Consider the following 13,782-nt stretch of genomic DNA (forward strand, 5'->3'; position numbering starts at 1 on the left):
TTGAATTGAGTTCTACTTGCTGTTCATTATACGATGGAGAACGGCGTGTATGGGGGCTAGAGTTGCCCCTGTTTTAACGTTAGTTCCCGATCCATTTCTATCCATACAGCTAAAAACAGATGAGTTGATAAGACGAGATTTTAAGGGGAAAAATCCATTAAATCTTTCTGTCTTTGTGAAAGTATATTTGAATGTTGTTTATATTTCCCTATGGCAATTAATAATGTTTCATTTTATACTGGTGGTTGTTTTCCTCATGATGGCCAGGACTGGAAGTCATAGTTAACCCATATTTTTTCTTACCATCACTGCCTAGAAAATGAATGAATATGTGTACAATACCCATTTTTATGGGTATAGTATTTTTATGGGTATCAGATTCTTTTACACACTATAACAAAAAGATCTTTTTAGGTAACTATCTAAATACATTTAGAAATTATATAGTAGTAATGGTCTATTATCAAAATTGCTGGTGGGGAACTATAAGATATGATATAGTGTATATTATATTATATAAAGATTGACAAATTACAATATCAGAGTGAAAGTGGAAAGCAAAATATTGTGGCGTCCGGAGTGCTATTGCCATGTTTCTCAGAATGCCGCGTGGCATTTATTGTTCAGCATTAATAAGTTGTGTTAATTAAGTTATGGAAATGATTTGGTTAAAGTTGTTATTGTTGAATTGGTTGTTAAACAGTGTGTATGAAATTGACATTTTAGTTGATGTGAGTAGGTAAGAAGTCCCGTGAGTGTGAAAGGTAGGTTCAAAAGTCACTTACTTGCTATGTCTTTTACATTGCAAATTCTGGAAAATTAAAACTTTTTTGTGTAAAGAACACCTTTAATTACTGAAACCGTAAAAACAGCACGCTATCAATTGATAAAGCTTTAACTTGCTGCAATGAATGTAGAAAGTTAGCATTTGTTAAATAAAATATATTATGTAATAGCTGGCCTAACAGCAACTGACTTTGCTGATTGCTTTCATGCTTCTAAGCTAAATAGTATGGTGGCCGAGACGTGTTGAACGAACTGCATATCCAAAACGCTTTGCAAATTCGAAAAACACAAGTGCAAAAGCCACAACACAAATGCATTCATTGTCAACATCCGTTGTTGCTCACTTCCGTTGTTATGTTGTGGCTTTTGCATTTGTGTTGTGATTTTTGCATTTGTGTTTTCCATAAATGTGCTTGAGTTTTCCGAATTTGCAAAGTGTTTTGGATATGCAGTTCGTTCGACACGTCTCGGCCACCGTAATAATAGATCCAGACATGCAAATGAAAGGCAGGGTGTGGTTCTTTGATTTCATTGACGGTAAGAGCAGATGACACAGCACCTAAACTGGTGCCAACAGAACTACTGTAGTTCAACTTCATGGCTGCAGTGCTGTACTCTTTGATTAACTGGTAATCAAGTTGTTAAACCCAACAGGATACTCATTGACATGCAACCTGGTTTTCAAGATGGCCATGGTTGCATCTCTGCAATAATCAAGGCACTGAATAATATCATAATTTACAGTAAAGAAGACAATGTGGCTCTTTTCACTGACACAGTAAAAGCTTTACTCTGCGAATCATCTTAACCTACTCAAGAGATTTGATGACCTATAGGATTTGTACAAGACTGTCTGGCCTGGTTTAGGAGCTACAGTAATAATCTGACAGAGTACAGCGTGTACGACCTGTGGCACTGTCTCACCTATTACATGCCGATGTGAGTTCCCCAGGGTTCCATTCTCAGGCTGATCACATACCTGATGAAGACCTAGAGTCAAAACTTTGTACAATAGTTCAATAAATGTGGGAGCACTGGAAGCAGTATCATTGTGACTGCTGGTGTTCCTCTTGTCCATCTGTATGAGGTACTCAAAGTACTCAAATCCTTTACTTAAGTAAAAGTAGCAATACCATAATGTAGTGAAAGTATAGAAGTATTAGCAGTAAAATGTACTTAAGTATCAAAAGTTAAAGTCCTCATTCTTTCAGAGTGAAACATTAACCTGTAAGAAGTATTTTAATTTTGTAGGTCTAACTGCTCCATATACTGTTTAAACTCTAACAATCCAACATATTTTATGAGTTTATTTTATATGTTTTGTATGTAAAACATTATTTTGCAAAGTAACTAGTAACTATAGCCCTCTATAGTAACTATACCCTCTGAAACCAGGGGTGGAAGAAGTATTCAGATCTTTGAGCTTCTCATTATCGGCCCCGAATTTACTACTAATGGCATTTTTCAGTGCATTGGCCCACTTGCCCACTATGTCAAAACTAACGCTAGGAATCTTGGTGTTATATCTGACCCTAAATTGAAATTCGAATACCATGTCAACAAATTGGTTCAATCCTGTTTTTTTCAACTCAGAAACATTGCAAAAATCAGACAATTACTATCGGCCTCTGACTTAGAACGTATTATTCATGCCTTTATTTTTGCGCTTTTGCTGCCCTGGCACCCAGACTTTGGAACACTCTCCCCCATCACATTAGATCAGCTGAGTGTGTTGCCTGTTTTAAACAACATTTAAAAACCCACTTTTTTAGGATGGCCTTTCTATAACTTTCGATATCTTATGTGCGTTATGTCTGTATGTACTTCTGAATGTTTTTTCTTGTATGTGTTTTGTGTTTGTGTTCTCTCTGTTCTGTGCCGATGTTGATGTAAAGCACTTTGTAACCTGTGTTAAAAAAGGTGCTATATAAATAAAGTTTTACTTACTTACTTACTTACTTTGGCTTAAGTAAAAGTAGCAATACCACAGTGTAAAAATGCTTTGTTACAAGTAAAAGTCCTGCATTCAAAATGTTACTTAAGTCAAAGTACAAAAGTATTAGCATCAAAATATACTTAAAGTAGCAAAAGTAAAAGTAGTCATTATGCAGAATGGCCCATTTCAGAATCAGATATATCATGTTATTGGACTATAATTATTGATGCATTAATGTGTTCATCACTTTAATGTTGCAGCTAGTAAAGGTGGAGCTAATTTTAATTACTTGATATACTGCTGGGTAGCTTAACCTATAAGAAATATATCATAATTTATTAGTTGATTTATAATTTGTATTAATAATCTAAATCTGCAAAGTAACTAGTAACTAAAGCTGTCAAATAAATGTAATGGAGTAAAAAGTACAATATTTCCCTCTGAAATGTAGTGGAGTAGAAGTATAAAGTAGCATAAAATGGAAATACTCAAGTAAAGTACAAGTACCTCAAAATTGTACTTTAGTACAGTATTTAAGTAAATGTACGTAATTACTTTCCACCTCTGTCTGTATGCATGTTTATTCTGAGAAAATAATATTTATATTGTGTCACATTGCCTTTAAAGACTTCTTTTTACAGCTATTTAAATATTCTTACCGCACACATTCATTAAAATGTGAAATATGTTCTGTGGTTCAACCAAAAATAGTTTTTTCAACATTGTGGACGCGGCAGGATGATGCCGTTATAGACGAGTTAAACGTTAAAATAGGAGCGTATGTTCCCAGGGTCCTAAGTTCCCAGGGTCCTATGTTCCCCAGTTCAATATTCTGTTAACACACATTAACCCTCCTATTGTGTTCGGGTCAAATTTGACCCGTTTCAAGTTAAAATATTTCATAAATATTATCCAGTTTTTTTTATAGGAACAAGGCTTCAAAACAGCTATATAAACACAACAAAACCAGTGGTTATCATTTTATTTGATTTTGAAGGTCTCTAACCCTAACCCTAACCCTAACCCTAACCCTAGAACTGGGGATATAGGACCCTTTGTCATGTTCCCATTATGTGCCACATAAATCTGGGGAACATAGGACCCTGGGAACATAGGAATGACTCCGTTAAGATAGCTGCTGTGGGGAGTGATGAGCTGCCTTGGCCCCACGTGACACTGAGCAAATAAGACATCGAGATGCAATCTGTTGACAGGGTCGCATTAATTTGATCCTCTCCACAGTGAGATTATACTCTGTCTCCACCCTTGACTCATTAGTGGTAAAGTATTCCCTCTTGAACCTAAACCAGCAGAAGCCACCCCCAGTTCAGCCCTTGCTAACAGGAGCGCATCTATGTTCCCAGGGTCCTATGTTCCCCAGATTTATATGGCACATAATGAGAACATGACAAAGGGTCCTATGTTCCCAGGGTCCTATGTTCCCAGGGTCCTATGTTTAACCCTAACCCTAATTTACCATATTAAGTGAATACAGAACATCATTTTCAGGTTCCCATTATGTGCTATATAGAGCTGTGGAACATAGGACCCTGGTAACATAGAACCTTTGGAACATAGGACCCTTTGTCATGTTCCCATTATGTGCCATATAAATCTGGGGAACATAGGACCCTAGGAACATAGGAATGACTCCCTTGCTAACTATGCTTAGTCATTTTCACCTGTTGTTCAACTGACACTAACGTGACAAATATCATTTTAGCAGGTGCAAAAATGTTCGCATAAATGTCTTTTTAGATGTTAAAGGTTTTGTTTATGCTTGTGTACAGCATAGCAAACAGGTGAAAACACTCTACATGTTGCAAACATGTCAACGCTGGCTTATGTCAATAGGCTTACAGTGAATCGCACTAATGGTCTTAACAGAGCTGTACAGCACTGACACTTGGCCCAGTAAGGTACTTACTCTGGTCTGAGAGGTGTAACACTGCTCATTATACAGCTTTCATTCATTTACATACGTGACCCTGCACCTGATATGGCAACTGCTAGGCAACAATCCAACACATTGGATTACAGGGACATGGAATGCAGCCTGGTACTTAACTGTCTCTTTGCAGAATGTACCTGTACAAGTGGATTCTGCCTGTTGAGAATACTCCTACTGGAATTAGCCTTCTTCAAATGGTGTCACTTGCCATCTACCCTCCAATCTGTTACAATTATCTGCTTATCCTCATCCAGAACAATAAGGAATAGTTCTTCAGTAGAAAGAAGGAAGTCATTTTGGGTGATTATGTAAAACAGACCAAATGTTTTTCATGTGCCTGCAGTTGGAAGGTTTTGTAGTACTATATGTGTAGTTATATAAGCATAACAAAGATTCTTATCAAGGACAAGAGTTTGCTCATCAAGAGCTATATTCTCAAAGTCTTTGAACACTGTGAATCCAAACTGGCCTGTTGGGAGGAAATATATAAATAGTATTTCACTACTAATTTTAAAAGGTTTGATGAGAATAATTCCCACATATTATAATGTCTATAGCAGTGATTCTCAACCTTTTTCATATCAAGGACCCCTAATTTAGTCCACATTAGGGCCATGGACCCCCATTTGATGAGATTTGGACCCAAATATGAGAATATTTGTATTGCTAGATAGGATTTTGTCCAGAATTCCATGAGAGTCTTTCTTCTTCATTCTCTAACTGTGTTAACTTATTGTAAATGAAATAATGCTGAGGTTTAACAATTCATCAGTTTGCTTGAACCCCCTCAAGGACCCCTGGTGGTCCCCGGACCCCACGTTGAGAACCAGTGGTCTATAGGACAGGTAGAGAGGAGTTCAAGTTTTTGCTGAAATGTAGCTACGGTTACACTTTTGCTATATAGGGGCTATTCATTTTGTTAAAAAAAAAAAACAAAAACAAAAAAACTAAACAGCAACATGATTAAACACCGTATAAAAATTTTATTTGTCTCATAAGTGGAATTCATCCAGACCTGCTTCTATACTGTCTATTGACAACAACAGCAACAATACAGAGGCACAACAGCCACACAACTCATTCAATGCCGGTCAATGCCTAGAAGGCAGACCGGTGATCTTCAACCCAACTGATAGGACAATGCATGCTTTAAAATTTTGTGCAGCTTTGTTAAGAAAATGTACCAGGAAACACAGTGGGACACAATCAATAAATACATTAAAAAAAAAAAAAAATCAATTAGGCCTACAGCTGGTTTCTTCCTCAAAGCATTTTTTTTGCCACATAGTCCCAAACCTTAGTCAATTCTGTGTTGTCACAGCCATAGATGTGATATGTACAGTAGACCCACAAGACGGCAGACATCAGACCATGATGCTGCACATTTATTGTTCTGCTCACTGGTGTTTTATGTTAATAGTAAGCATTTATTCATGTAGAAGTTAAAGAATCTCAATGTCAATCGTCTTTAATCTCTTGAGGGAACATGAGGAAGAGAAATTGCGTTTTTGGCCTATTGTCTACTGTATGTCGCTTGCACTTCATCACCATGAAATCATAGCCATATGAGAATAAAGCACCCCTTCCCTTCAATGAGTAGCCTACAATACAAAAATAAAAGGGAAAAAAAAACAATAGAATAGATAATGAACAAATAAAAACATCATTTAGAACCAAAGCCAACACAGTGTCGGATGCTCATGTCTCAGACATGAGCGCAACAATAAGAGCGTCAAAATGCGGACAAAGGTGTGCAAGAACCAACCCCTCACAGAGGCCAAGCCCTGTTTACCTGAGTGACCTACTGTAGAACTAACGCCTCAACAGATTTTACACACTTTTGCCCCCCCCCCCATCCTCAGAAACCAATCAGGTTCTGTGGAAGAGACATGCCAAAATCACAAATCAGAGATCAACCTGGACCCCAGCCCTGTAATTCTACATATTACATTCCCTGGTACCTTTTAATGGACCAGAGGTAGTAAAATCGCAAATAACATATCCCATCTGAATGTTTAGTGGTGACCAGTGTCTGAAATTAACTTAGCTGACCTGCCAAGGACTGGTAAACTTTACCTGCCTCCTTTTGGCGGCCTCACACCTGCGATGTGTTAACATTAAGTTTCTGGTAATGTTAGGCTAGTTAACCATCCAGGAGGTTTAGATGCTACTGCTTTGTGTAGAGCAGTGAAACAGGCAGCCAATCAGGAGCCTGTTTGATATAGAGCCATTTTATGCTTTGATTTGCTAGAGTGTACGGTGGCCAGCAGGGACAAAGTCTGAGAACAGGCAAAGACCTAAGATTGAAGATAACTGAGGCATTAAAACGTTATAGTCTCAAAAAGTTGGAAATGACCCTTACTGTGCGTTCAGACTGCGAGCAACACAATCAACAAGTCACTAGAACTTAGGGCTGGGCAATATGGCCAAAATATCATATCACAATATTTTTCATGTTTTTGACGGTATGACGATATTTGATGGTGGTTGATGGTTGATGATGGTATTTGGTTTTCCAATTTAAATTACACTTTATGAAAAGTACATCACTCTAGGACACCAACCGATGAGTTCAGATTTTGTCCCCCATTCAGATCGTTGACTCTTCATACTATGCTTAAAAAAATAAGAAAAATTGAACTATAATTAGAGAATCAATCAAAATGGTATTAAATAACACTACTTTTATTATGAACATGAATGTTGAACAGTATAAAACATGAAATAACAGAAAAGATTGGATAGTAAACATAAAATTTTCCTCTAATTATGTGCAACCTGCAGATATTTTCAGGAGTTAAAGGAACAATCAATAATATGAACTCTTTAGTAACATCTAATGGCAGCCATAGGAACTGCAACAACATTGGCAAACGTGTGTCCTCCACAAGTCTCACACCTTGTACCCAACTGACGTACGCTAGTCCCGTTGGCTACGCCGGAAATCATTCAAGTCAATGGAGGACCTCCGTAATGGAGTATAAATACAACGCCCCCTTGTGGACAGCGGATACGTTCACAACGGTGTGACGAATACTTTGAAAAATGTCAAACTTTGCGTTGGCAGCAGACCATCCGAATCTGTTGTTTTCAACCAGAAGTGATGGTTGGCATAGCAACTAGTGAGCAATGTGACACAGCGAAACTGTGGCGAGCTAACATTTGCTATGTAAACAAGAAACGTTAGCTAGCTAGCTTGGGTGGCTAACGTTAGCATTGGTCTTGAAGTTTTTCCTAAGCTCCCTCCACCTTTGAGATGCTACAGCAATGTTCACTCAGGTTTTGGAGCAGGCTTTGTCTTTGGCCTTTTTGGCTTTAGAACAAGGCTTTTTTTTGGCTTTGTTGCAGAGGTGTCTTGAGGGGAGGGGTAGTTAAGGAGGCGGAGCTTGGGCATATATCGAAATGCCTGGGGGTATGGTGCATTTCCACCAAAACGGACTGGTACGGACTGGACTGCTCGTTTAGAAAGCTTGAAATCTCAGCAGCCATAGAGGTAACAGTGGAGTGACTGGCACTGATCAACAACATTTGCGGTCCCCCACTGATATGTTATGGTCATTTTGTGCAACGAGCCAGTAAAATATTACTGATTGTTCCTTTAAAAAAATCGAGCAAACAAAACATTTATGTCAGGGTGCAGCTGTCATTCAAAACAGTCTACAGCGTTTCCTACAGGTTGACAATTTACTTGTGCCGGTGGTTGTGTGTGTGTTTAATTTGATTGATTTTATTTCAATATATTACGGCCTGTCGTGGGTTATGGATTAATAACTTGGCCTTACCTACAGTAAGAACAGTGTGTCCAGTGGAATCCAAAGGTAATCAGGGGCAATATGCCAGTCTCACTTTCGGTTCCGCAATAGGAACCTCTGTCGGATTGGGTGCAATGCTACCAGTCTACTGGTCTGCGCATCACAAAATGACAGTTAGACAGCCAGCTTGATGTTCAATGCACTAGAGAAAAATTATTTTCCACTCGATTTATGATTACGTGACTTGTTGAATATTTAGATTCCGCTAGCAGCTGGGGTAATGTCACTTTGCAGACAGGACGGTTGCATTCCTAGTTCAATATTGGAGAAAAAAAAAAATTTAGTCTCTGGTGTGACAGAGAACATAACGTGATGTGCACCTCTTAGGCGCAGCCTTAGATCTAGGTGCATTTTAAATATTTTTAGAATATAAAGCATTAAAAAAACCATTGATGAGGGTATTGTAAAAACACATACCTTTGCAAGAATTCATACCGGTATACCTTAAAATACTGGAAGTCCATTCATTTCCTATAGAGCTGAGCGACCCGGGAAACTGGGCCAATGTGTGGATGGTCAACAAGCTCGTCGGCTGAGAAAAAATTGGCCATGGCTGAACTTTCCGTTGTCATCGGCTGTCAACAGCCAATCAGATTTCCACACTTCTTGTTTCCCTTCAAATGTGATTATGTTTCATTAAAAGGCAATTGTAAAATGGACGAGAAGTTGATCACAGCCATATAAAGCTTCCCAGTTCTCTAAAAGTCCTATTTGAAAGACTAAAGGAATAAACGTCTAAAAAAGGTTCCTTGGAAACCGGTTGCATCCATTGTCGGGATTGATGATAGGCTTGGGAGTAACTTTACTGAGTTTTTTTTTCCTGTTCATTTTTGATTAACTCTACCTAATTAGCCAGCTAGCTGTGTTTAATTGTTAAAATGATGTAACGTTATGAAAGGCAATACGAGAGCAGCAAAAATACATGATTTGCCTCTTCACAACTTAGTAGCTGCAGACCTTTACCTAGATGCAATCGGAGCTTTTTGCACCACGCGCAATCAGTTAGAATAGAGCGACCCATCAATCAAGTTGCTCGCAGTGTGAAGACCCCATTATTGATGTATCCACCAAAGACACTTTTTTTCCAGCATTTGGCATTTGGCAGGTGGGAATTTTGGACCCTGTTGATGACAGTACCACACTGCTTACCACCTGTCCCTTGAAGTTCTACGAAGAGGTGTTGGCTACTTGCGGGGTCCGGGGCTTCAGCACGGGATTAGACAGTGGTCATTACACACAGCTGATGCATTGCACTCGTATTATTCCATAGATGAGTTGTAGTCCCATGCTCTTCCTTAATAATCCCTACACATTGTAGGTATAGTCTGTCAAGTAGTTCTTCAGTCTGTTGGGTAAAGGCAGATCCTGGACCTGCCTGGTAGTCTTGTTGATGGCGATGCGGCAGAGGTGCTGCAGAGAAGGGGTGGCAGTATAGACGGGCCTGGTCAAGAGCAGCTGCACTGTCCCATTGGGAGGCGCTGAGGGTTGAGAGTTTGAAGCCGCTTTGTCGGTGGTCCTGGAGAGCTGAACGTAGTGCTCCACTAGGTGAACCACGCTGTCGAACTGCTTCAGCTTGGGTTTCACCAGTACCACAGAATCCAGCTTGAACTTGCCGTGCTTGTACTCGATACGCAGGTTCGTGGGGCCCGCAGACGTCATGGCGGAGATGGTGAAGAGGTAGTCCCTCTGGGAGCTGTCCCGTACCAGGAAGGTGCCCTCAGAAGCATCCTGGAGAATCTCTTTGGCTTCGTTGGCAGTCAGACTGCCCCAGTACCAGCCTATCCCAGAGAGACATCAAGCAGAAATAAGCAAAGTGGTGGGAATAAATGGGGACACTTCACCTAAGACACTGAATAACACTGCAAAAAAAAGTAACAATACAAGAAATACATACAAACCACATATGAAACTGATTACCACAATAGCTATGTTTTCATCCAAGTGTCAGGCGAATTTTACGTGAACTTTTGAAATATCTCAAAAAATAAAGTGCAAATTAGCTGCGTTTCCATCAGCTGTGTTGAAAGTGAATAAATCCCTTTCCTGAATGTCAGAAAAACACATCCATGAGAGAAATGGAAAGTGCCTTTCAAGAATCTAGTTTTTCAAGAATTGATTGAAAAATAGCTTTTCTAGAATTAGTTATTTGTCTTCGGTGTCAGCTAATGTTGGTCATTTTTCATGCAAAGTGGAACATAAAGAAATGCACTTTGTGATGTACTAACTAATGGTCATACAACCACAGTGTAGATTTATGCATGTAGAAACACCATGTATGATATTCTAATGTACCAACTAATGGTCATACAACCACAATGGGCTCCTTGTACATGGGAAAGACAGCAGGTATGATGTTTCTGGGAGGTCAGGCTGATCATATCAAGCCTACATCATTATTTATTCCATTGCTGTTTATTGCATAGTTTCTTTTGTCGACAAAAATATTTTCTGCTTCAAGCTAGCATAATAACCACTTATATAATAATGATATTGAGGGGGTTTTATCCAATTTTTGTGGTTTCCATTCAGCTTTTCTAATGAGCAAAAAATGCCCTCTGTTGTAATTGTATAATTCAAAAACAACAAATTGTGTAGTCTTGCGGTCAACCATTAGCCATCGTGACCCATGAGTCTGTAGAGTAGAATTTCATTAGTCTGGTTTTAATGGAGAGTTTTAGTGTCCCATGATCTAAATGCTGATTCAGAGGCTTTTCCGCCCTTACAAGAAAAACCCGGGGAAAAACTGCATACCTGTCATTTTTTTCCTGGCATGAAAATTAAAGTACATTTTTAAAACAATCCAATTATTAAATGACATATTTCAATGTGGAAATGCTTGCTAAATTGGAGAGCAGCCGTAGTTGTATGGTTCCTAATACACTCACCCTGACATGGAAATGGCCCAACTCTCTGCTGTAGCACTTATCATCAAATCAGAATTGCATTATGATAATGTTAGGTTATATTATATATATTATATTATATTATATTATATTATATTATATTATAGTACTAAATTTGAGCACATTTCAAGGAAAGCCTCTATAAAAATGTCTAAACTGTTAGATGTCTGGGGGTTTAAATTCAAATTCCAAGATTGTGGCAAATTCAGGAGTTTACAAACTATTCTAAATATTTTAAAATCTCACCAAAAGAAAACATGGTTGAACAGGAATAGTATGATTAATTAGTTCAAAAAAATGTGTTTTGCAAAAATATATACAGCACTGTCTTCTTGACAAAATCTACTGTTGATCAAAAGCCATTTACTATTATCTCATATGGGATCATTTTAGAAAACAATTCATAGAGCTTTTTTTTCATGTGTAGGTCCATTCACCAATACACAGGAATCTCAAAACTCATATACATGCAAGAAAATTAGCAGTACAGTAAATAACTGGTATTTTTTTGTTTATGCAAATGTGTTTATATTATATGCTTCTGTAAGAACAAATAAAGTAAAAACAAATTACTGATCAAAAGTGAACTGAATTCAAATGGTGACTGTGCTAGGAAGAAACAGGAAACCACAAGGCCTACCTGTGTTTTTCAAGTCTTTCATAGCTAACGCAATGCGGCTCTCATCCGATTCTACAACCCTGGAGTCGCTGTCGGCTCTTCTCTCGTTCTGGATGGCTTCTGTAGACTCAGATGACTGGCAGGTCATTGGAGAACCACCTTCAGCCTAGTTGTAGGCCCACAGCACAGACATGGGACAAGGTCTACCCAGCCAGAGGCTTCACGGTGTGGAGGGAAGGCACTGCTTGCCTCTCAGTCTGCAAACTTGTTAAGTGCTGTCCTGCAAATAAGCAAATCAATCAAATTATGCATGTTTCTTCAACACACCAGCTAGACCCAACTAGGGAATATTGCAGAGTAATTAAGCAAAATATTATTTCTTTGATCCATTATGAGCATTATTATATAATTATTGTTATTATGATATTGTGACGGTTATTATAATTATATTTGCCTGTGTTATGCCTAATGTTGCAACATTAAAGGGCAACAAAGCCTCGGGCAAATTTCAGAGTATCGCCTCTTAATGATCGGTAGTTTTAGTCCCGACTAGCCCCAGCCGTTCCTCTTAGATAGTGTCTTGTAGAACTCTATTCAAAAAATCTGGCAATGTAATAAATTCTCGCTTACAGGCAAACAGTACATACCTCGTATAACATGACTTCAGACCTACAAATCAGTGGGGTCTCTTGCTAAATTCGGCATAGAAGTGATTCACCGAGCCGCACTTCTTTTCAATAAAATCTCCAAATTTTAGTGGTTCACCCTACTCGCGTCGTGCCCTCTACGGAGTGCATTGGTGGAAAAGGACTGTGGCAATAACAGGCGAATCAATTCTAAAAGTTGTAATTTTATTAAAATAAGAAGTTCTTGACGAATCACTTGTATGCCGAATTTGAGAGGAGACCCCAACGATTCGTAAAAGGTATTAAATAATCTGTACGAAATGTGTATGTTTGCCGATAGATGAGGCAACCATAAATCGGCCGATTTTTAATGGAGTTTGGCGTGACCTTCTCCTGCCAGAGAAAACTGAACGTATCGGGACTTGTTGGAGACTAGATGACAGTAGGTGATCCAGAGCCTATCGTTCTCTATTGAGCAACACATCTGCAGGTGTAATAAGCCAACTACCTTGACATAGCAGTCACTGAGGAATATAACAACAGTTACATACCAGAATAGATCCAGTGTGGGCAACTGTGTCTGGGTGGTGGAGCTAGCTGCTAGCCTCCAAGCTAGCTAGCCAAGCCCGTTGGCTCAGTATAGCAAAACCAGTTTATCCTCCATATACAGCACATATACATGTCAGCTCCACTGGCTGAGTGAAGCTATTCCTCTCATGGATGATTTTGCCAGCTTGTTCTCTCCGTTAACTTGTTATGACGAGTCAGGGCAGACAGGAGGGAGATGGAGGTTCAGCCGTCCACAGTGTTTCTCCAGCTTCACTTCACTCTCTATAGGATCTGTCAGTTAAAGCTTTGTCCAAGCAAGGGCGCCCTGTTGTAACCCATTTATTCCCGAAGTGTTAGTAAAGTCTTGACTGTGTCTTGAACATAGTGTCCGTCACTCTGCTGGCAACATGTGTGCACACCGATAACCAATAACCAATATAACCCATATAACCAGAATGTGCCATTAACACAAAAGGAGCATTTCCAGGAACTTTCCAGGAATCCTGTCACGTGGTGCAGAGCGCAGCGATTTAAGGTAGTCTGACACACACGCTCTCCTGCTCGCTCTATGCGCGCGCACGCGTGTGTGTGCGTCTCTCT

General features: G+C 39.1%; 1 protein-coding gene across 1 annotated transcript; it reads right to left on the reverse strand.

The window, feature by feature from the left end:
• Positions 1-5,648: 5,648 nt before the first annotated feature.
• socs2 (suppressor of cytokine signaling 2) lies at positions 5,649-13,664 on the reverse strand. The gene is made up of 3 exons (XM_071527629.1): positions 13,185-13,664; positions 12,029-12,287; positions 5,649-10,263 (listed from the first exon to the last, which is right to left on the reverse strand). Exons 2-3 carry the CDS (start codon positions 12,153-12,155, stop codon positions 9,791-9,793), a joined length of 600 nt encoding a protein of 199 aa, XP_071383730.1. The 5' UTR covers positions 12,156-12,287; positions 13,185-13,664; the 3' UTR covers positions 5,649-9,790.
• Positions 13,665-13,782: the final 118 nt, after the last annotated feature.

The sequence above is a fragment of the Centroberyx affinis genome, unplaced genomic scaffold (assembly GCF_046629955.1).
Source record: "Centroberyx affinis isolate AG114_WGS23_722 - 3 ecotype Tasmania unplaced genomic scaffold, CSIRO-AGI_Caff_v1 ptg001550l_1, whole genome shotgun sequence".
Taxonomy (NCBI): Eukaryota; Metazoa; Chordata; class Actinopteri; order Beryciformes; family Berycidae; genus Centroberyx; species Centroberyx affinis.

Coding starts and splice junctions, on each gene's coding strand:
- socs2 (XM_071527629.1), bottom strand. CDS start 12,155: ATGACCTGCCAGTCATCTGAGTCTACAGAAGCCATCCAGAACGAGAGA. Junction 10,264..12,028: donor GAAAGACTTGAAAAACACAG/GTAGGCCTTGTG, acceptor TCTCTGGGATAG/GCTGGTACTGGGGCAGTCTG.